The following is a 23,323-nucleotide window of genomic DNA, read 5'->3' as shown; positions in this document are numbered from 1 at the left end:
TAAAGAACTGTGTTTCTAAGAATTTGCAGTCCTTTCTTCAGATTGTTTTATCTTTGTAATGGAGTGTATAGTTTAAGACTTAAGCTTTTGAGACGTCTGTATCCATTCACTGAAATAAAGCAGTATGCCCAGAGTACCCACCCCCGCCCACACACACACACACACACATGAATTAAATATAGAATTATTCTGAGAAGCCCATTACCTTTTAAAAGAAAATGTGCATTTTGATGTGAATAATAGTGTTAAATGATTTCTTTATTTTGTCCTTATATTTGAATCATAACCCTTCTCTTGTTCCTTGTTCTGCTAGAAACTATTGAGCTATATACATTTTAAGGTTTTACGACTGGAGAGGTTAATATGTATGTCTTTTTAGCCATGTCTGAATTTTTTTTCAGGGGACCTGAAACTTGTGGAAAAGCCATCTCCTTTGACTCTTGCTCCACATGACTTTGCAAATATTAAAGCTAATGTCAAAGTAGCATCAACAGAAAATGGAATAATTTTTGGCAATATAGGTAAGGAATTGTTTTATAGCATGTGATGTTTGGATATTTTATTAACGAATTTCTGTAATGAGTAGCTGTGTGACATTTCTTGAGGACAGGACTTGAATCCATTCATTCATTCATTCATCTATGGGGCATCTGCTACGCTATTCAGTGTTGTACTATGTTCTGGATATACAGAAATGAACCAGATAGAGTCAGTGTCCTCAAACTGTCAAGCAAAAGGAGGAGATAGATAAATAATAGATTACAATACAATGTGATAACGGCTAGTTTATACACTATGTGCTTTGGGATCATAGAGGGAAAGTGCTAACAGTATAGAAGGCTTTATAAAGGAGGAAGGTATGTTATCAAAGGATAACATTTGAACTGAGTCTCAAACTGTGTATAGGCATTTGTTGCCGGAACTCCTAGGGATTAGCTTGTACAGAGGTATTCAGTCAATAAGCTTTCTTTTTTTTTAAAGCAATTTCTATGGTAGGAACAAAAAAATCTCTGTCCTCAGATAGCTTCTAGTTGAGTAAGGGAAAACAGATATGTGAAGTAGATATGTGCGGTACATAACGGTAAGTGCTATGAAAGAAGCCTGTGCTGGGTGAAGTGGAAGTCTATGAAGAGATTGTGTCAGTTCTCTCAGAGTGGTGGGGGGTTGGGAGGAAAGGTAAAGGAAAGGCATTGTGGAGGAGCTGAAGCTCAAGTGGGGTTTTAAAAGATCAGTAAATGGGCTTCAGATAGAGATTCAGTTAGAACAAATGCAAGTAGTTTGATATACCTGGAGTTTAGAGTGCGCTAGAGGGTGGTGGTAGAAGAGAAGGAGGTTGGGAAGGTTAGTGGCAGCTATATTATACTTGTCATGCTAAGAATTTCGGACTTTATCCTGGATATAGAGGGGAGCCATTGAGGAATTATTAGTGAGTGAGTTACATGATTAAATATTTCTGTGGCAGCACTAAAGAAGACTGATTGGAAGAGGCAAGAAGATTAGCTAGTAGACTTGCAGTAGCACAGGTGAGAGATGATGGAGAGTTTGAACCAACACAGTAGTGGCTGGGATGGAGAGAAGGGCTGAATATAATAGATATTAAGGAGATAGAATGTCCAGGACATGGTTACTGATTGAAGAGGAAGTGGCTAGAGCAACGCTCAGATTTCCTGCTTGGGTATGTTGGGTTGATGTTTATGTTAATCACCAAAACGGAACATAGGAGAGAAGGACAAATTTGAGAGAGATGATAAGTTAAACTTGAGGTTAAGTAATGAAGTGTCTTAAGTTATTGAAGGGCAGTTTGAGATGAGTCTGGAACTTGAACAAGAGGTCTAAAGTAGAGATGAATATTTGTTTTAAAACCATAGAAATCACCCAAAGAGGGCATAAACAGTGAGAAGAGGGGAGATTTGAAAACCGAATCCAAGAGAACAGCAATATTAAGAGCTGTTTGGAGTTTTTATTCAGAGCAGTATTAAAGCTGGTCAGAGAAGGAGAAGCCTGCAAAGGAAGTGTGTTAGAGAAGCAAGGAAAAATTCTGAAGAAGTATCGGCAGCTGCAGAAGATCCCTAAGAGAAGGGCCCTTTGGATTTGACAATCAGTGATACTAAAACGTTTCTTATGACCTGTCTTGGGCAGTGGTGGTGGGTTGAAGGCTGCATAGGACGTGGAGAAATAAAGATAGTGAGTGTAGGCCACTCTGAGTGTACGACCTTGGTTTTGATAAGAATGAGAGAGGGCAGTAGCCAGAAGAGAAATAAAGGATGAGGGAAGATTTTTTTTTGACGATGAGAGGACCTTGACTATGTTTATAAACTATAAGGGAAGAAAGTCAGTAAAGAATATGAAGGTAAAGACGAAAGAGGTAATGATTGATGGAGTGAGGTCCTGAACCAAAGCAGGCATCACAGATGGCAGCAAGTGTGAACCTTGAAGAGCAGAGGCCATAGTTGTCTGATAGGAAAGGTAAGTAGGTGAAAGTTGATTCAGAGAAAGATACATTTATTTTTAGAGGTGGGGCTGAAAATTAAAGGAACTTATTCTTGGTAACCTTAGTTTTCTCTAAAAGTAGGGTGGGGGAATGTCAAGAAAACAGGCTAAAAAAAGGTAGGCTTCAGTCAGATTATGACTTTCTACCATGGAAGAAACAGTTACAGAAGAAAAGGTCTTGTATCATTAAGTACTATGGCTCAGCAATATTCATCCAGAAATATTAGTTAAGCATCTGCATGAGAACACTACTACCTGTGTATCCTTCTACAGTGTCTAACACTGCAACTGCTATGTAAGCACTCACTGAGTTTGAATCCTGGCCTCCACCACTTAACCAGTTCTGTGACCTTGAGCCACTTAATTAACTTCTCTTTGTTTTTACTTCTCTATAAGATGGAAAATAATAATACTATAACATAAGAATGATGGTCATATTAAATAGGTAATAATTTGTAAAACATAGAGCCCCTGAATTGGGTGATTGGGATTGACATGTATGCAGTGATGTGTATAAAATTGATGACTGATTAAAAAAAAAAAAATACTATATTACTGTCATTTTAATTACATTCATTTGAAGAAAACATATTTTCAAATTCATGTTGGTAAAAAAAAAATTAAAAAAAAAAAAACATAGAGCCCACTATATAATAAGCAAAACTATTTGCTAATGTCAGAGTTGTTATTTGGAAATATTAAAAATTTTTAATTAAAATTTGCCTTTGGTGATTGGGGATCTTTTTATATGTGTATATTGCAGTTTATGATGTCTCTGGAGCAGCAAGTGACAGAAATTGTGTGGTCCTCAGTGATATTCACATTGACATCATGGACTATATCCAGCCTGCAACTTGCACTGATGCTGAATTCCGTCAGATGTGGGCCGAATTTGAATGGGAGAACAAAGTTAGTCCTTGGGAGATTTCCTTGAACTCCTTATGTTTCTTTTTGGCTAGTGTTGAGGGATTCTCTGATAAAATTAATCCCTCTAAAAAGTGTCAGATGTGAAAAGCAAAGTCATTCAATATCTGTGCTTACAAATTAGCTTTAACTGGAAAGCATGCAAGTGGTTTGGTTAAGTTATGGTTTTAAATTGGTGAGAGTAACAGTTCTATAATTAATCTGATTGTTCAAGACATTATAAACAATGTTCCATCCCTTGTATGTACGAATAGTAACTTGCCATTGAATCCAGTGTTCAGTAGAAGCTTTGCAAAGTCAGTGCCTGCTAGGGAACTTTGTTCCTGTAAGCCTTGATTTTTATTAGAAATATTTTATATACAGCATGTTGATTGTCTTTGAAGTTATCTGTATCTGAAAGTTCTGATACCAACCTACAGTTTGTTGATTTTGTAGAAGGTGTCATTTACTTTTTGTTGCCCACCCTTTCCACCTAAATACTTGGAAGGAGATTCTATGACATACGAGCGATTGTCTTTTCAACCCCAAGATAAGAAATTCACAACTTTCTTAAAGTAAGAGCTATAACCTCGACTTTTTTCTCTCCCTCTGTACAGGTGACGGTTAACACAAATATAGTTGATTTAAATGACTATTTACAGCACATATTAAAGTCAACCAACATGAAATGCCTCACTCCGGAGAAGGTAAAATTTGCCCGTGTACTTCTTAAATCTGATAGAGAGTAAGATGGTAGATTCTTGGCTTTCTTGTATTTCCTCTAGTGTATTTTGATATTATTTAGCCTGAGAAAAGCAGTGTCATTCTGGACTAGCTAAAAGAAGTTATCCCATAGAATGTATGAATCTGCTTACTGCTTTCTACTGGAATAGGAACAGTATCTGCTTGTTGCTAGTGCAGTGACCCAACTGAATAGTCACATTGGTTTTTCTTTTCAGTCTTCTCCCTTTTGGCTAAAGGCTTATTCCAAAATAGTTCACGATACTGGATTAGAAAATGTCCATGATCTCTTCTGTTGGCTCTGATTGTGGGTCATAATATATCTGCTCAAGTATGGAATTGTTGATGTACTTTGATTTTCTGCTATGTTTGTGTATGTATGAAAAAAGACTAGAAAGAAAGACCAAAAAGTGAAGACTGCCAGGGAATTCCCAGGAATTTTTTTTTCTTTATACAATTTCTGCTAACTTTGTAATATTGATTTAACCATAAAAGAATGCTGCCAGACAAGTAGGTTTTAATTCATATATTGGTCTATTGAACAAATACTCCAACAAACATTATATGCCCAGTACTCTGTGAGCTGCTGGATGTACAATAAAGAACAAAATAAAAGCAGTCTCTTCCTTCATGGAGCTCAGGGTCTGGTATGGGAGGCAGGCAGACAGCTCTAAACAAAGAACATATAAATACAAATGAGGATAGGTGCTATTTCTTTAAAATCAGTTTTTTTGAGGTATAATATAGATGCAGTAAAGCTCACACTCTTTACATTTATAGTTCTCTGAGTGTCAGCAAATTCACACAGTCATGTAACTACTACCATATGATAAGTCCTGTTTCAAGTGGTCATTTTCCTATGCTATTTGGTCTTGCTTATGTGTAGTTCTCTAGTAGAGTATTGAACTCATCACAAATTTCTTCCAGGCACTTTCTGGTTACTGTGGCTTTATGGCAGCCAACCTCTATGCTCGTTCCATATTTGGAGAAGATGCACTTGCAAATGTCAGCATTGAGAAGCCGATTCAACAGGGACCGGAGGCCCCTGTTACTGGCCACATAAGAATTCGTGCAAAGAGTCAGGTAACAGTTGGTTTTTTTTGGGATGGTCTCTGAACTAAATAAAAAGAGAAATAATTTATGTCTCTTTATTTCTATATGTAGCATCCTCTCTTACCAGTGTTTCATGCATTAGATGCACGTATATTCATAATAGTAGTATCCTTGAATAGAAATATGACTTTACTTCATTAAAATAGCCCACCTTTTGGGCCACTCATTCTGTTTGTTTGCTTAAAATCAGATTAATTCCTATTGGGTGTTTGTGACATGGGTTCTTCAGAGGTTTTTGAAATCCAAGCTGTAAATCTGGTGACTATTTGTAAATCTAGCACTAAAAGTACTTAACCAAGTAAAGTTTTGGTGAGTCTCTTTTGTACATCCTTGGTTTCATTGTTGATGTGGTATCATTGCATGGAGGCTTGGTTAAGAGAGAATAACCTACTGATTGTACATAGTTTCAATAATTATAAACATCTTCATTCTTTCTTACAGGGAATGGCCTTAAGTCTTGGAGATAAAATCAACTTGTCTCAGAAGAAAACTAGTATATAAGAATAAACAAAAAAGTCCTTGCAGCTTTACAATTAAAATTTAGGTATGGGCTTACTGGACTCCAACATATTTTGTACTCTTTTGTGCTTTATGTTATATAGAATCTGAGTTCATGCTGAATGCATTCCAGCCAATAATTTATAGCCTTTCCCTTAAATCAAGATTGATTTTAAAATTATAGTTTGTCTTTTGTCTTAACAGTTCTGAATGCTGTCCTTAAAGTATATAATGTTTCTCACATGTATCAAGACCATTTTCACAGTACAATAAACAGATCTATTCCTAAATCTTTTGTTATTTTATAAATAAATGTGTAATTACATAATTTTAGTTATGAGAAATGGATTTCTTTTAGTTGGGTTATAGATTTCTATTATAAATTTAAATTGCTATTTGAGTCATGAATATATGAACTTTATTAAGAGAATTTACAAATGCAGTGATATGAAATGAGATAGGCCTTGATTTACTTGACTGATTTTTACTAATTTAATATTCTAACATCAGTATCTGTAAGAATGCCTTACCATGTTCTAAAGGGCTTTTCTCTGAAATTTAGGTCCAGGAAGATGGTATCAAATACCTTGAGAAAACAGGTCCATCTTCATTTTAAAAGAGTACTATGAACTCTGACTAAAATAAACACACTATTAATTATCCTGAATCATAATGAAAAGTAGATAATCCAAAATAGATTTTTTAATCATTCACCTTTAGCTTTGGGTATTCTTTTACGTTTGTTAGGAATTAAATTGATTCCAACCAGTTACTTGAGCTGCACTGGGAGGATTCAACTCCAGAAGATTCAGAAAGCTGTCCTGTTTCCATGTTGCCTCTATGCCTCACTCTCACCCCTCCCCTTTTCCTCACTTTACACTAGGGCTGGGCACCATCACCTCCCAATATGATTCCAAATGCCTTTCTGAGCTGAGTTCCCTTGGGTCAGATTGTGCTGTTCTTTTGGCCCTTGCTTTCCTTGGGGATGATTGAGGTAGTCTGCTCTTTTAGCTAAGTCTGAACACTAAACTATTATACTTTGTCTTCCAGCTAGGATTCAGGCTGCATCCAGGATGAGTCCATAGATAAGGTCTGTGAAGGAGTGAAAGCAGCATCTCCTATTTCAGCACTTAAGTGAGAATGGAATGATTTGTTTGGCGTGTGAAGGAGATTGATACCTTGTATGATGTCAGAAACTTTGAAGCCACTTGCTTTTTTAATCAGAGAGAACCAGAGGACTATAGGGCATTTGAGATTCGCAAAGTCAGTGGCTACCAAATGGGAAAGATACTAGGAATGCTGGAAGGGGATCAGTTTGATGCAAAGTCAAGGGTTGGAGATTTGTGATGAGAGCAGAGGAACTGATGCAACTTTGGATTAGATCATTTCCCAAGTTCTGTTCCACTGAACATAGCTTCCTTGATGTCATTAGATATGAGAGAAAAGGGATTCCATAGTTAAGTAAGTTTGGGAAAAGCTTTATACTGTCCTGTACTGGGGGTTCACCGTGCACATTAGCATACTAAAAATTTTGAGAGGCACTTCAGTAAAGAGAGCAGATTAGTTTGGTTTAACCCAGCATATCTTAATCTTACATAACCAGGGAATCCTTTTTCCATAGAACACCTATTGACAATACGTAAGGCAGGAAAAGCAGCTTAGCACATTAAACATTTTGGTTTTGTATTCACAATCAATCATTACTGCATTTTAAATCTCAAGGATGTATGCCTCTGTATGTCCTAGAATATACCTCTGTTTATACTCTCAGAAAATTGCTTAACATTCTGGGCATTTTTGTTAGGATCAGATTGGCTCACATTGCCATTTTCTTAAATTTGTAAATAAGGAGAACAAAGAGAAAAAAGTTAAAACAGTTGTTTCATTAGCATTTTATTAGCTTTGTACACTTGCTAAATGTAAACTGAGTGAGATAGCAGCACTGTTTAGAAAAGCTGTTTACACTGCTGTCTTAATAGGGATCTAAAATACATTTTATATGCTCACATTACAAAATATCATATAATTAGGACCATGATGTGTAGTAAGAGAATAAATACAGTATCTGGCACCAAGTAAGGGCTTAATATGTAAATGTATTGAATGAAAAACTGTAAATCTTACAAGAAAATTAAATGGCCCTTATATTTTGCTGTCTTGACACTAGAGGGAGCCGTATGCAGTTACTTTCATTTTGGGATTAGAAGTGATTGGAGTTTATAGAGTTATTTTTATAAGGAGAAAAAACAATATAATTTTTTATTAGCAAGGAGATTAATATTAGTGATATTTTGCTAGCTGTGAGAAACTTTTCCACATGATCTATAAATAATACAGGAGACAGGAATTCATTTCAGGATATCTAAAAAGACAAGAAAACCAAAATATTTTTTAAAATTCAAATATTATCAAGTGTGAAATATCTGTGCTATATATTGGATAAAGTAAGTGGTTCTACTGGTGACCTTTTCCTTCCACATTGGTAAATGTCCTTAGCTAATTATTTATAGCCTTTCCCTTAAACCAAGATTGGGTTTAAAATTATAGTTTGTTCTTTTGTCCTAACAGTTCTGAATGCTGTCCTCAAAGTAGGGTCAGGCATATCAGCTCCCTGCCTTACTGCCCTCTCCAGACTCTCAATGTTATCTGTTCCCACCCCCCGCCCCGCCCCGATCTCTACTCTCCACTCCCAGGAATCTCAGGAGCCTGAAGAGGAAGCCGGGTATAGTGCAGAAGTTCAGTTTAGAATCAGAGAAGTGTACAGTCCTGTCTGAACTTACTTGCTGTGTGGTCTAAGACAATGGTGAGTAGCTGATTTATTGAGTGCTTACGTGTGGCAGGCATAACACTGAGTGCTTTTTCCATGGCATATATAATCCTCCCAATGACTCTTACCAGGCAAATACTATTAATATCATCATTTACAGATGATGACTACAGTCATAAGAGCAGGTGTTACTTCTTATCAATTAAGGCTTAATATTAAGAGTTGAACTCAGATATAAAGCCAGGGTTTTATATCTGACATGAAAGCCTTGCAATTAGTAATTCATTGACACGACTGCCTCATCTCTTTGTGCCTCAGTGTCTTTGTGCCTCAGTGTCCTCATTTGTGAGGTGCTTATAATGTCTACTTCATAGAATTGATGTGAGGAATGAAATGATATAATGTATTTATGATGAATGTTTGGCACATGGTAGGTGCTAATCAATAAGTATTCATTCTATTTCTTTCCCCATTCTCTTTCCTTACACTGCAGAGAAGACAGAAAGCTATTCTCCACATGATCTTCATACCTCCCTCAGAATTTAGGTCCTAATTTTACACTACTTGAATGCTTTGTTTTTGTTTTTAACACCAGAAATTTACTTAAAAGAAGCTTTATTTCTCAAGAATTCTTTATAACAGTATTTATCATGTCAGGTTTTTTGTTTGTTTGTTTGTTTGTTTTAAAGATTTATTGATTGATTGATTGCTATGTTGGGTCTTCGTTTCTGTGCTAGGGCTTTCTCTAATTGCGGCGAGCGGGGGCCACTCTTCATCGCGGTACGCGGGCCTCTCACTATCGCGGCCTCTCTTGTTGCGGAGCACAGGCTCCAGACGCGCAGGCTCAGTAGTTGTGACTCACGTGCCTAGTTGGTCCGCGGCATGTGGGATCTTCCCAGACCAGGGCTCGAACCCATGTCCCCTGCATTAGCAGGCAGATTCTCAACCACTGCGCCACCAGGGAAGCCCTATCATGTCAGGTTTTAACTAACTTTAGCACTTTTGCTTGTAAACTGTTGTTGTCACAGCTAAATGTAACTGTCACAACCCATATACCTCATATCATGGGTGGTCTGTGATGAACATACTGTTTTTATTTGCTTTCAGGATGACAGTCGAATGACTGATTCTTTAACAACTGAGTATAGAAATATGTGCAGCCAGATTACAGTAACAATGTGATAATTAGAGTTGCTCACTTAGATCAAAAGTCACTTCTAGTAATTGACCACTTTCTCTGTCTTTTCTCTATCTCTGGCATGGCAGAATCTCTTTGATTAAGAAGTTAGTTATGCAGTGACAAAAGAAGGCAAGTGGGATTTGTGCCTTTTTTCTGGGTTCTGTGTATAATTGTGGGAGTCTGAGAAAACTATTTTTTTATTGATTGTAAAACCAACAAGACAGACAAATGAAATACAGCATGGTGGGCTGAAGCAGCCCTGAATGAGATTCTCCTAAACTGAATCTCAGTTCTCTGAGTAGCTTTCTGAGAATAGATGTATCTGTCTGGGTCTATCTCCTTATAAAATAATACAGTTAACTGACCTCCAGGGTTTCTAGTTCAAAAAATTCATACTAAAAAGCCTTGTGGGGCTTCCCTGGTGGCGCAGTGGTTAAGAATCTGCCTGCCAATGCAGGGGACACGGGTTCAAGCCCTGGTCCGGGAATATCCCACATGCCGTGGTGCAACTAAGCCTGTGCGCCACAACTACTGAGCCTGGACTCTAGAACCCGCGAGCCACAGCTGCTGAAGCCCACGTGCCTAGAGCCTGTGCTCCACAACAAGAGAAGCCACCGCAATGAGAAGCCCATGCACCACAACGAAGAGAGGCCCTGCTCACCACAACTAGAGAAAGCCTGCATGCAGCAACGAAGACCCAACACAGCCAAAACTAAATAAAAAAATAATAATAAAAATAAATAAAAACAAACAAAAAAAAGCCTTGTGTTTTTACATATACCTCTTAAACGAACTTTATAAATCAACTGGGAGATCTCCGCCTGGCTATTACCCACAGACACCTCAAAATCAACGTTATGAAATGGAACTTGTCTCACTCCTCAAACTTGTTCCACTGCTGTGTTCCCTGTCTGGTTAGTTATGCTAGAAACTCACTAGTCACCCTTAACTCTACAGTCACCCCCTATATCTCATCAGATACCAAGCCCAATGTTCTCCCTTCCTCAGTATTTTTCTAATCTTTTTTTCCCACTCCTACTGCCATTGCTCTGGTTTAGACTTTTGTCATCTTTATTGTAGTCTATTACAGTGGTCTAACAATAAACTTCACATATGATTCTAAATTTAAAGCCTACACTTTAATCCTAACCACACACAAGAGTAGCTATATGATTCCTTGACCTGGTCAGACCTTTCCCTGGTAATACCATTTTGAGAGACATAACTAAAGAAAAAAAGTCCAAAAATTGTAATATTATAAATAATGACAATTAAAAAGGAGACACCCCAAAACGGGTATTGATAAGCAAATGATGTTAAGTATATATGATGTGTACCAGAGTACTCAGTAGATAGGTAAGTATTTATTGAATGACCAAATGAAGAATGTAGCTATAGAGAGAACAGGGTGTGGACACATGCCTATGAAATGTTAGGTGAGGGGGGGGGGGGATAAATTAGGAGGTTGGGATTAACATATACACACTACTATGTGGTATAAAATATATAAAATAGATAACCAACGGGGACCTACCATGCAGCACAGGGAACTATACTCAAAATTTTGTAATAACCTATAAGGGAAGAGAAAAAGAATTTTCCTATATTCATATAGATATGTATCACTGAATCACTGTGCTGTACACCTGAAACTAACAAAATATTGTAAATCAACTATACTTCAATTAAAAAAAAAAGAATGTTAGAGGAGAAAAAAGACACCACTCTGTAAGAATGTCTCCTACATTAAGATGAATCAGAATATGTTATAGATATACTGCCTGTCTGTCTCTTCAGGTGAATAAAAAATCAAAATATCACAACAGTCATATCACTAGTACATCTTGAAAATAAATGTTGTTTACCACCTCAGGTCACTGGGTGTGGCTAAGATATTTCATTAGCTAGAGTCCCTGATTCTAGCTCTTGTGATTTTTAGATCTGTAATCTTGACGTCTTGGGCCACCCAGAGAGCTAGCATCTCCTTGTAAGTAAGCACTGCCTTCTCCTATAAAGAGGGTGGAGGCTGAATCTTAACGCATAGGATTGCACCAGCCAGAACATGGGGAAAATGCTATGTGGCTCAAGGAGTCTGTCTAGGAAGATTTCTGAACTCTACTAAGCTATGCAAAGAGTTTCTTAAAGCCCAACAACATAAAAAAGTGAATTTTGTTGTAATCAAAATGTTCTCTCTCTATGAAGTTGTTTAAGGTCACACTTTTTTTTTTTTTAATGACCCCCTGCTTTCAGTAAATGTATGACTATCACTCATGCTTTGAGTAAAGGTATGACTGTGAAGAGTGTGGTTTTCAAACTTTCTCTGCTAGTACACTAGGATTCCACAAGCTGGACCAATGTGTTCCCACAGCTAAAATCAAATAATGGTGGTCTTTTTTCCCAGGTCCAAGAAAATTTGGTAGAAAGAATTTTGTCAATTTTATGTTTCTTCTCCATAAATGTTAACACATTAAAACCTGCTCCCAAATTTTAAAAGTAATAAAGAAGCATTATGGGAATGTTTGGCTAGCTGAATGTTACTTGGTCTAATAGCTCATCTTTGTGACCATATGTGCTCCTGGTGGTTTTATATTTTCTGTTAGTAACTTGTTCATTGTTCATCAAATTGAATTAAATGTGTCACTATCATGGTGGCAACAAAGGACAACTTGATTCCTAGGTGCTCCATCACTGGCCTAGGTGTCTGTGTGAAATGTAACTTATAAAATGCAGATGTTCTTAGGTAATTCATACAGACTGTATACTCATAGACACTATTTAATGAAAATAAGCCTTGGTAATAGAAGTATAAATCCAAGTTCAGGTAGTCCCTCGCTTATGCCTTCACTGTAGAGAACTATGGAAAAGCCATGGAAGAGTGTGCCCTGGTTTGGGGCACTCAACCTGTAAGTAAGATTTTCCCCGTATTCCCCAACCTAAGGCACAAGGCAGGGACTTTCTAGGACCCCTGGGTTCTGACTGATAATACCAGCTACATGTCTAGTGCTGTGCGTTGTCCTGAAGTTACTGAGGGTAAGATACAATTTGGTGCGTATTTTAAGGACACATAAACACCCGATCAGAGGACTGTTTAATAAGTCTTATAAAAATACACCAGCTGCTATAAGAGCACAGAAAACTGGTGACTGTCAGAAGAAAGTCTAAATAGTTTTCACAAAGACATGACATTTGAACTAAGCCTTGAAAAGCATAAATTTGCATGCTGAATGTCAGATAAGGGATGGGGAAGAAGGAAGGCCATTCCAGCCACAGAACAGTTGGATAAGTCACAGAAGTGCATAGCACAGAGAGGCGGGTTCTTCTCAACATAGGGTGTGTTGGGGGCAGACGGTGAGACTGGAGATAGTAGACAAGGGTCAGATCATGAAGGCCAGGCTGAGGCATTTGAACGTCATCTTGTAGAGAATGAAGTACTAAGGATTTTAAGAAGGCAAGTGAAACTATCAGATTTGCATTTAGAAAAACCTCTGGCTACGGTTTGGAGAATAGATTGGGGTCATGGGAGACCAGTTAGGAGCCTGTCATAGGAGTCAAATCAAAAATTATTTTGACAGAATAAGATGTGGAGGGTGGGACAGCATGGGGGCAGGTAGAAGCCTTAAAAAAAAAAGTTACAGGTTTGCCTAAGGGCAAATGCTGCTCCAGTAAGGCAGGCTGGGTTACCAAATCTGCTTTTCCTCATATATAAAATGGGAATGATTATCCTTACCCTACCCATCTGAAAGGGTTACTGAAATTGCAATAAAATGTAATATGTAAAGTTGTGTACAAATGAGTGACAGAGTGGTTATAATAGTATTTTCATTGTGATCTTCATCCACAGCACATATACCATGGGGCTGAACCATGTGAAATTGCCTCTTTTATGAGCTTAAAAAAAAAAATCAAATAATAGCAATGTCATTTGCTTCAGCCTAATAGTTTGTGGGTTACTTAGTTTTTCCTGTTACTTCCTGCCTCCTTTTAGGCCATATTATTGCCTTCTCTCTCTTTTTATTTTTAAAGATGAGCAATACATTTCATCAAGGGGATTTCCAGGAATGCTAGGGAGGCAAGTGTGGTAGAAAATGTGCAGGCTTTGGAGTCAAATAAACCTGGAATCAGATTTTCCTCTGTAATTTATTTACTGTGATCTTGGGCAAGTCAACCTGCTTCAGCCTAATTTTTTTCATCTGAAAATGGAAATAAATAATGCCTGCCTTGCAGGGTTATTAAATGAGAAACTTCATGCCCTTAGTATGTGGCATGTAAAAGGTGTCAAATAAGTCTCAACTCTTCCCTACGCACCCCCTCCTCATTTGTCCTACTTGTTCACAGAGGGTGTGGCATAGAACTCTAGCTACCTGCTTCTTTGCATCCCAGAAAAGCTGAGTTACAGCTATATACCAGGAATTTTGGTGTGTGTGAAAATTTTTCAGTTGTCGTAACTTCAGGCCAAAACCTTTTAAATGAAGTGACCATTTAAACTATCAAACATCATTCCATGGAATTGCTTTAGTGCACAATTTGTGTCAAATTTTTCCAGAATGCCACAAGCCTCATCACTTTTCATATCATTCAGGAAGTTACTCATTTAGCCCAGACTTCCAATAAACTCAAACATACAGACTGTGTCATATTCCCCTGGAAGTGTCATCACCCTTTTATTTTTTTCTTTTAATATGATAACTGCTTTTTGCAAAGGAAATAGTATTGATTTCCTTATATTCCTGACTCTGAATCCAGCCCCAAAATGTGAACTCACAATTGCTGACCCTCCACATTCCTGGATCCCAGTAGCACAATTGGATTTCTGCCTCAGTTTCCCTGCTTAATATTTTTGTTCCCTGATGAGTTTTGATTTTGATGAGCTCCTACTTTGTGCAAGTCTATTCTTGTCACAACTTGTATACGGTGAACAAGCCAGACAAATCTTTGCATTCATGAGCTTACATTTTTGTGACAACAATCAAATAAGGTGTTTTCAGAGTGGATAAGTGCTATGAAGGAAATAAATAGGCTAATGGGATAGATAGTGGCTGGTAGATGGGGGGTAACTTAAAAGGGTTTTCAGAGAAGTAAGGAGGTTAAAAGACCCTGAGGTGGAAGTGAGTTTGGCATATCTGAGGAACCAAATGGCTATTTTTTTTTTTTCTTTTTTTGCAACAGAGGGATAAAATGGTGGAGATGCAGTAGGAGAGATAGACAGGGGAGAGACAAAAATTGTTCTCTGAACTCGGGCCTCCAGCTCCCCTAGAGGGTTGGATTCTGCATCTAGGCACGCCCAAGACCTTCCTTTCAACCAGAAGTGTGCCATCCAGAAGTATGCTGTGACTGCCAATCTGAATCCATATCTATTTCATGGAAACTGGCTGCCTTGCCCAATCCCCTTGAATTTGCCCCTGGCTGAAATCAAGCCAGAGTCCTTGATTCTCCCCTAAGTGATGGCCTTTTTTAACTTAAAAATTAATTACTGCTAAATAATGTCTGCTCACTGAAGATAGAAAATGAAGAAAGGCAAAATTTTTTTTTAATTGTCCACAGTCTCACCATCCAGAGATAAATTCTGGTTAGCATTTTGGGATATAGCGTTTCAGATATGTATTCATTTATATTTTTATTTTATTCAAAAAATGATCATAATGTGACCTTTTCATATAAATGATATAAATTTCTATATCAACAAGTCAATGTCTGCATCTACATTACTTTAGTTTCGGTCACGCTGATGATATACCACAATTGATTCAACTCATTCACGGTTTTGAGAGCTAATAAAGTTATAATTATGACAATCAGAGTAGGTAATACAGGTTAGGAATGCTGGTAAATTTTACACACATCATTTCTGAGGTACAGATTGTTAAGTGACTTGCCTAACACCACACAGATAATAAGTAACAGACAGCTGAAGAAGAAATGACATCTGCTGAGCAGGTACTGTTGGCTAGGTGTGGTGCTTGTCTCAGCAGGAAGATAACTTCTGCTATTTCCCTTCAACCTCACAGGGTAGAACTCTGTAGCCCTTCAGTGACTGGAGTGGAGATAGGCATCTGCATGTCCACTCCCACCAAGACTGCATATAGTGTGTACAGAGATCAAGGTGCTGTTAGGAGGAAATGGATGCTGGACAGCCAAAATTTGGCTGTCATTATTCTCATGCCTTAGGCTGCAGTCCAGGTCCCATGTTCCGGTGTCCTTCCAACAGGGCTCCCCCAAACTAAGGCCCTCACCTCTTACCTTCTCTGAGGCTCAGTTTCGTCATCTATAAAATAGATAGGCCATGGTTTTTATTACTGTTGGCTATTAAGCATGACAAGGGCCCAAGTTTCTGGGAATGAGGTTGGTCCTCACCAATGCCCTTTGAAAAAATGAGAAGGGTACCATCAGAGTTTGGGAACTAAGGGACTGAGGAGGAAGGGAACCAGACAGGATCTGGTTTTTCCTCAAGGTTATTGAAGGAAACAGTGAGGGGAGATGGGGTGTGCGACAAGTCATGATTCCTTTGAAGCCCTGCTGGTTTCCTGGGAGAAATGCTCACAAGTTGACCTGCTGGCCTCTCATTGGTTCCCATATAAGGCAGGGCAGTCAGCCAGTAACAGGCATCATCAGACAATTGGGAAGAGGCTAGGAGGCGGAAACAAGCATGATGCCTCATATCTGGGGGATCTGAGCTGTGCCTTTGCACCCGGACAGTAAGTTGTTGACAGCAAACTGCAAAGGGACTAAGCAAAAATGGTGTCGTTCCCATGGCAGCCAGGCCCTTAGCAAAGCAGAGAATAAGCTCCTCTGTGGGACCAAAGAGGCTTTTTTTCCCTTTCCAAGAGCACTGGGGAGGTGGCATGTAACTACCTGTTTGTGGCCCTGGGTTCTATGTGGATTTCCACCACTAACTTACTTGGCGTGGCATATCCTCTTCTCTGGCTTAATCTTCAATTCCCAGCTCACATGCCACTTGTACTACAGAGCTCTCTCAGGTTCTCCCTAGTTGTTCTTTCTTCTGTGCTCACACAACACTCTCTGTTCCAATATTACACCACATAGCACAGCTCAGCATGTTACCGCTCTGTCTCCTGCATTAGTCTATAAACTCCAGCGGTGTGGATTGTGTCTGATTCATCTTACTATCCCTTTCCAGCTCAGTAACTAACATGGGATTAGCACTCAGTGAGGTTTCCTGAATAGATGAACCTGTAAAATGGAGAGAGCCTTTGCCCCACCTTCCTCCCACACTGTTCTAAGGTGAGAGTCAAGAGTTAAAGAACTTTCATCCACAGGCTACCATTAACTCACTGTACCATAATGATAATAACTCACATGTGGGCAACACTTTACAGGTTGCAATGCAGTTTTGCATCTGATTCTGTATTCGATCCTCATAGTAAGCCGGTTATGACTTTGATCAGTTCGCAAATGTGAAAACTGAGCTCAAAGAGGTGAAGAAATTGGCTAAGGATGCTCAACAAGTAAGTGATGGGGCAAGAAATGGAACTCTGATCTCTGATCCAGAGGCTGCCCTCTCTTTATTACATGTTGTTACTTTTACTTTCACTGCTGGAACCACCCTCAATCTGTTGGAAAACAAGTAAACAGACGAAAACCTCTCCTATAAACTGTAAGTTCATGGCAGATTACTCTCTTCATCTAAAGAAAACTTGCTAAGTGGTAACTTGGCTCTCCCTCAAGGTCATACCTCCTCTATGTTCTCTTCCAGTCTCACTGTCTCTTTTTTTTTTAAATTTCACTGTAGTTTTTCACTATGCATTTATTTATTTATTTTATATAAATTATTTTATTTATTTACTTTTGGCTGCGTTGGGTCTTCGTTGCAGCACGCGGGCTTTCTCTAGGTGCGGTGAGTGGGGCTACTCTTCATTGCAGTGCGTAGGCTTCTCATTGCGGTGGCTTCTCTTGTTGCAGAGCACGGGCTGTAGAGCGCAGGCTCAGTAGTTGTGGCGCACGGGCTTAGTTGCTCTGCAGCATGTGGGATCTTCCCGGATCAGGGCTTGAACCCATGTCCCCTGCATTGGCAGGAGAATTCTTTTTTTTTTTTCTTTTTTTTCCTTATAAAGCACCTATTTTATTCATGCAGTCCTCATCACATTTCTTTGTGACCTAATCACACAGCCGCCACCACCCCGCCACCCCACCCCCGGTTACAAGTTTTAACTTTGTCACTCCATTGGTGGTACAAGCCAGAAGAAGCACCTGTCCAGTGTATACAAGAATCTTCTCTGAGATCCTACAAAATCAAGCTGGTTTCCCATTTACCTGACAGGAACTTTAAAATTTCACCTACTCCTCTTTAGTTTCTCTGTGATTCTTTTGGGAATGTGGGGCAGAGGGTGGGGGGGGGGTACCATTAAAAATAAACTTAAAAAATATTTTTTTACAAATATTACCTACAGCATGTCTGCAGAATGAACATTTAAAGAGGATGAACAAAATAGAGTTTTGATTTGTTTTTGTTAGGTGTTCCACTAAACCAAAGAAGCCTGATTATTATGGCTAAGGGCTGCAGAAATAAAACCAATGAGCTGCCAAAAGCCAGGGCAAAAGCAGACTAGGGTAAGTAAGGATGAAGTACAGAAAAACTTAACCTAGGTTATTTTCTCAAAAAAAAAAATGGTGCTTTCTTAGAGATTTTTTTCCTCTCATTTCTATATCTATATTAAACCATCAGAGCAGAACTATAACCATGATTCTGGATCATAAAATCATAATTCTCCCTACAGTGATTGCATGTGTTTAACCAAGGCACTTTCCCTTCACTATTTATTCAGATAAATATTTATTTATTCAGATAATGCCATCTTCTAGAACCATTTATTACAGTCTTTATAGCTAACAATTTTCTGGTCTTGTACATAACTTCTTATGGTACGTTTTTTGGCTGTTTGGCACAGAAGTAATCACTGTTTAGCGCCTGGGAAACACTAACTACAAGAGGGAAAATAGGGTCATGTTTTATTTTCAAAGTCCATCTCTAGCCCAGCATGAGAATTTCTAGAAATCCCCAGTTCAATGAAGATGATTCATATATCCTTCTAAATTTGACCCGTCCTGTCTCCCATTCTCAGAGTAAGGGGAAATGTTCCTCTTTGACCAAGCCTAAGGAAAAGCCCACGCACGGGTTGCTCTGTAAGCCTGGTCAGGGGCGACTTGCTCACTAACCCATTAAGCCCAGCACTAAATCTGGCGCCTCTCCGGCCTCTCCCTCCCTCTCCTCATCCCCACCCTCGGCCAGCTGCAGCACTGCGCACTGCAGGCCGCTCCAGGCCCAAGGCAGCGCGCAGCCAGTGTCCTCCCAGCGGTCCAGGTCGAGGTCATAACCCACCACATTGCGGGTAGGCACCTGGCGTGAGTCCAGCAGCAGCACCGTCTCCTCCACCACGGCCAGCCTATAGCAGAAGCGGTCGTAGGATAGAGGCCGCAGCCGAGTCCACTGGTCGGTGCCGGGGTCGTAGCGCTCGATTTCGGAGAAGGGCTCATAGCGCCCCAGAAAGGCGAACACCGCGCCGCGCAGTGCGGCCATGTGGTGCCCGAAGCGGGCCGTGCCCATGGGCGCCCTCTTGCTCCACGCCTGCTCCCCGGGGCCCAGGGAGAACACGTCCCGGAGGCTGCTCGCGCCGCCCTCTCCTCTCCCCGCCTTGCCCCCGGAGACGTACACGGCGCCGCACTTCCCGACGGCCCCGGCGTGGCCGTGCAGGGCCCGCGGCAGCGCCCCGGCCGCCGTCCAGCGGTCCCGGCGCAGGTCGTACATCTCCACTGAAGCCAGCGCTTCGCCGCCCGCGCCCAGGCCCCCGACGGCCAGGAGCCCCTCGGCCACGGCGCCGCACCAGAAATGGGACCGCGCTTCCCGCATAGCGGGCACAGTCGTCCAAGCGTGAAAGCGCGGGTCATAACGGTGCACTTGGGCCATGACCGCCCGCAGGCCGTCGGCTGTGGGGGAGGAGCCGCCGCCCGACGGGCTCTCCACGCCGCGGACGAGCAGGAAGTTGCCCGCGGCACACACGCTGTGCCCCAGTAGCGGAGCGGGAAGCCGCGTGAGGCTGCGCCACCGGTGGTTGTACACGTCAAAGGCCACCACGTCCTGGGTAAGCTCCCACTCCTCCTCCTCCTCCACCTGCTCCTCTTCCTCGGGCTCCTGCGCGGCGCCCCTCCCCCTGGCTGCCCGCCGGGGGACCACGACCTCCTCGGTCACCACCTCCCGCCCCCTGCACCCCCCGACCAACAAGATGCGGGTTTGGGGGCTCCGGACGGTGGTCTGCTCGCCCTGCATGAGCGGCTGGCGGGAGGGCGACGTGTGGTAGTTGAGGGCCTGGATGATGAGGCCCTTGACCTGGGAGGGCAGGGTGAGGCCGGAGCCCGAGTACACGCGCCGCAGCATGTCGGTGGGCACCAGGCCGAAGCGGACGCGCTCGAGCAGCGCGGCGCAGTGGGCCAGCCGTTCGCCCTCTTGCTCCTGCCGCAGCCAGGCCAGGGCCAGGGCCAGGCCCAGGCCCAGGCCCAGTAGCCGGGCCTCGGGCACGCGCGCCACGTCAGGGGCACCCAGCACGGCCCTCAGCGACGCGGGGTTGAGCTCCAGCAGCCCGGCAGGGCCCGCGCCCCGCGCCAGCAGCTCCCGCAGGTGGCTCACAATGCAGCGCTCGGCCGCGCCCAGCGTGTGCACCAGGCCGAAGCGCGCCGCCACGCTGGCGGCGAAGCAGCAGTTCTCCGGGCCTAGCTGGCGCTCCAGGTAGCAGCCGCACAGCCCCAGGGCCTCGGTGACCTGCAGGTAGCTGGCGGCCTCCAGCGTGTCCTCCACGGTGTCCATGGAGAGCGGCAGCCAGGCGGTGTAGATGAAGTCCAGCAGGCGCTGCAGGCCGGCCGCCAACGGCACATGCAGGTGGATCACGGGCGCCCGGGATTCCCGGGTGTGGCTCTTGAACAGGGCCCTGAAGTAGTCGCTGGAACACGCGAGGAGCGACCTGTGCGCCGGGAACTCGTTGCCCTCGGTCTCCAGAGTCACGTCGCACAGGAAGCCCTCGGCGCGCAGTGCCTGGTAGCCAGTGAGCAGCGCGCCGCCATGAGCTTTGCAGTAAGACAGGAAGTCGGCAGGAGGATTCTTAACCACTGCGCCACCAGGGACGCCCCTCTTCCAGTCTCTTGATTAGAAGCTACCTCACATATTCCACTGGAGCCTCCACTGGCAGCCTCGTCATTCCCCATTGACACTAACCTACCACCACATTTCTATCACATGCAAAATTCACTTCTCCTTCGAGGCTTATGCCATCCAGCTCAGCCCATCAGACATTCTGTCCTGGGGCCTCGACTCTTGAATGAGTGATCCAAGGATGGAAGGAACAAGGGGAGGGCCTGTGTTTGAGGCTCATGCCATTTATGCTACCTTCTGACCACCTCTGTCCCTAAATTCTCTACTTCAAGTCCTGCCATCACCCAGATGACTGTACCACGTGAAGCCATTTAACATCCTAGCCTCTTTCTTCCATAGTGTTGGCAACAATAACCACCACTTCACACCACGGTTATACCCTGGGCCTTCTCTAGACCTGGAGCCACTCCACTGTAGGGATCTTAAGATCTAGTATACTAACCCTCTGACTGTCATCTCCTGGCTCCCTAGCTCTCTCACTCTTACCCCACCGCACCTGCCCCTTGGCATCCAGGATACCACCAGGCTTCTGTCCTCCCAAGTCCATCACTTCCCTTAATACTTCCCTTCCTTCCCTACTCTGCCTAGATTTTAGAGCACAGCATGAAAGCCAGCATTATCCTCCTTCTTCCATCATACCTCTTTTGAAAACTCTAAACTTCATATCAGTGCAACCTTCTGCTTTCTCCACCTCTATACCTGCGGTGCTGAGTTCAATCACACAGATTGGGTCTAAAGCAATTCTGTGGTCTTTATCCTTGACAAGACTCTCAGAGGTATTGCAACCTTGGTCATCTCGTCACAATAGATAAGAATTCATTAATTAACAAAACTGATTTATTTATCATCTGTTATACACCAGGTGATGTGCTACACGTTAAACATATAACAGTAGACAGAAACAGCAGACGCAGTGCCTACCTGCATAGAATTATAGTCTAGAGGAAGAGAGAGACCTTGTCCACTATATACAAACATATAATTACGGTTGTGAAGAGGGCTGCAAAGGAAAAAACTCCCAAGTACAGGAGCATACTATAGGAAGAGGTACCCTAGTCTGAAGGGTCAGGGAAGGTCTCCCTGAGAAAGTGACATTTAATTTCCGGCCTAAAGGAAGAGTTCAAATTAGCTTACTGAAAGGAGCAGAAGCAGAATGGAAGGGCTTTCCAAGTAGTGGGAAGGGTATCTGTGAAGGGCCTGAGACAAGAGGACGAAGTGAATGAAAGGGGACCTTGTGAGAGTGTATGAAGGGGATTGAGGGCAAGGTTGGAAAAGTCAATGTGAGCCACATCTTTGGGCCATTTTAAGGATTTTTGAACCACTGTAGGATTTTATGCAGAAGATGGCATCATCTGATTTGCCGTGTCTTTTAAAAAAGGTCAACCCACTAGTAGTATATTAACAGGGTTGAGTGCAGGTAAGTAAACCAGATAAGAAGCTATTGTAATTGTCCACTCAAGGGCTGATGGAGATAGGTTTAAGAGCCTCCAAACTCCAAAATGCTGATAACCTGCTTCAGATTCCTCCCACCAGTATCACCACTAGCACCACTTTTAGCAATTGACCTCCTTCCTACTTCTTAGGAAACTAAAAGTATCAGGTGTGAACTTCCTCAGTTTCCTGCTCATGCACCCACATATAAGCTAATTATACTTCCTCCCCTTCCTTCCTGCCAATCTCAAAGAAGGAGGGCCAGGTCTTCTTTCTGAAGCCCATCGTTCCCCCTTCCACCTTCTCCAGGACCAGTAGCAGGCTCCATTGCTTACCAACTCCTGTCCTGTCAACAAACTCAATTCTCTTGCAATCAGAAAAACAGAAAACAAAATCCACTCACCTCCTGCCACCCTAGCTACTACCTTATCTCTCTCCTTCCCTTTTATAACAAATTTTATATAGTCTACACTGCCTGTAGCAGGGATAGTGGTGCTCACCCCATATTCCAGGTACTCCCCACATTCCCCAGCTTCTTTGACTGGGGCTGGTATCTCATTCTGGACCAAAGCATAGAGTAGCTGGCATGTGACCTTCCAGTGAGCTCTTCAATGGCTGAGGCAATTGTAGAGGGGGTTCTGTCTTCCACAAGTTACAACGTCAAGGTGATGGAGCCTTCATCACTCTGAGCTCCTAAGTGACAGTGTAGAGCAGTCCGTCCAATACATAGGGTGTAAGAAAGAAACACCATAAGGTGCTGAAATTTGGGGGTGGTTTGTCGTTACAGCATAGCCTAGCCTAACTAATACATTTACTGCCTCTACCTCCTCACCTCCTGTGTGCTTTTTTTTTTAAGAGAATTACTTTATTTCTGACACACTTTTAGCTCTCAGACTTCTCTCTATCCACATTTTTAAAAAATATTTATCTATTTATTTATTTATTTTGGCTGCACCGGGTCTTAATTGCGGCATGCGGGATCTTTTAGTTGCGACATGTGGACTTCTTAGTGGCAGCATGTGGACTCAGTTGTGGCACGCGGACT

The 23,323-nt window shown here is 42.0% G+C and overlaps 2 protein-coding genes across 3 annotated transcripts in view; one reads left to right on the top strand and one right to left on the bottom strand.

Moving 5' to 3' along the window:
- COPB1 (COPI coat complex subunit beta 1) overlaps positions 1 to 6,017 on the top strand; it is a 31,745-nt gene extending 25,728 nt beyond the window's left edge. For both annotated transcript variants that reach the window (XM_059931184.1, XM_059931185.1), the window contains exons 18-22: positions 402 to 521; positions 3,254 to 3,399; positions 4,011 to 4,100; positions 5,062 to 5,217; positions 5,689 to 6,017. In XM_059931184.1, coding sequence (XP_059787167.1) covers positions 402 to 521; positions 3,254 to 3,399; positions 4,011 to 4,100; positions 5,062 to 5,217; positions 5,689 to 5,748 — 572 coding nt within the window. In that variant the 3' untranslated portion in view covers positions 5,749 to 6,017. The remainder of the gene's footprint in view (positions 1 to 401; positions 522 to 3,253; positions 3,400 to 4,010; positions 4,101 to 5,061; positions 5,218 to 5,688) is intronic.
- Positions 6,018 to 18,436: 12,419 nt separating this feature from the next.
- LOC132370180 (kelch-like protein 34) lies at positions 18,437 to 21,394 on the bottom strand. The gene is made up of 2 exons (XM_059929923.1): positions 21,334 to 21,394; positions 18,437 to 20,804 (listed from the first exon to the last, which is right to left on the bottom strand). Exons 1-2 carry the CDS (start codon positions 21,392 to 21,394, stop codon positions 18,859 to 18,861), a joined length of 2,007 nt encoding a protein of 668 aa, XP_059785906.1. The 3' UTR covers positions 18,437 to 18,858.
- Between the last annotated feature and the right edge of the window lie 1,929 nt (positions 21,395 to 23,323).

This window comes from Balaenoptera ricei, chromosome 8 (genome assembly GCF_028023285.1).
Source record: "Balaenoptera ricei isolate mBalRic1 chromosome 8, mBalRic1.hap2, whole genome shotgun sequence".
Taxonomy (NCBI): domain Eukaryota; kingdom Metazoa; phylum Chordata; class Mammalia; order Artiodactyla; family Balaenopteridae; genus Balaenoptera; species Balaenoptera ricei.
Note: the sequence above shows the minus strand (reverse complement) of the source record. Positions and strands in the feature narration are given on the sequence as shown.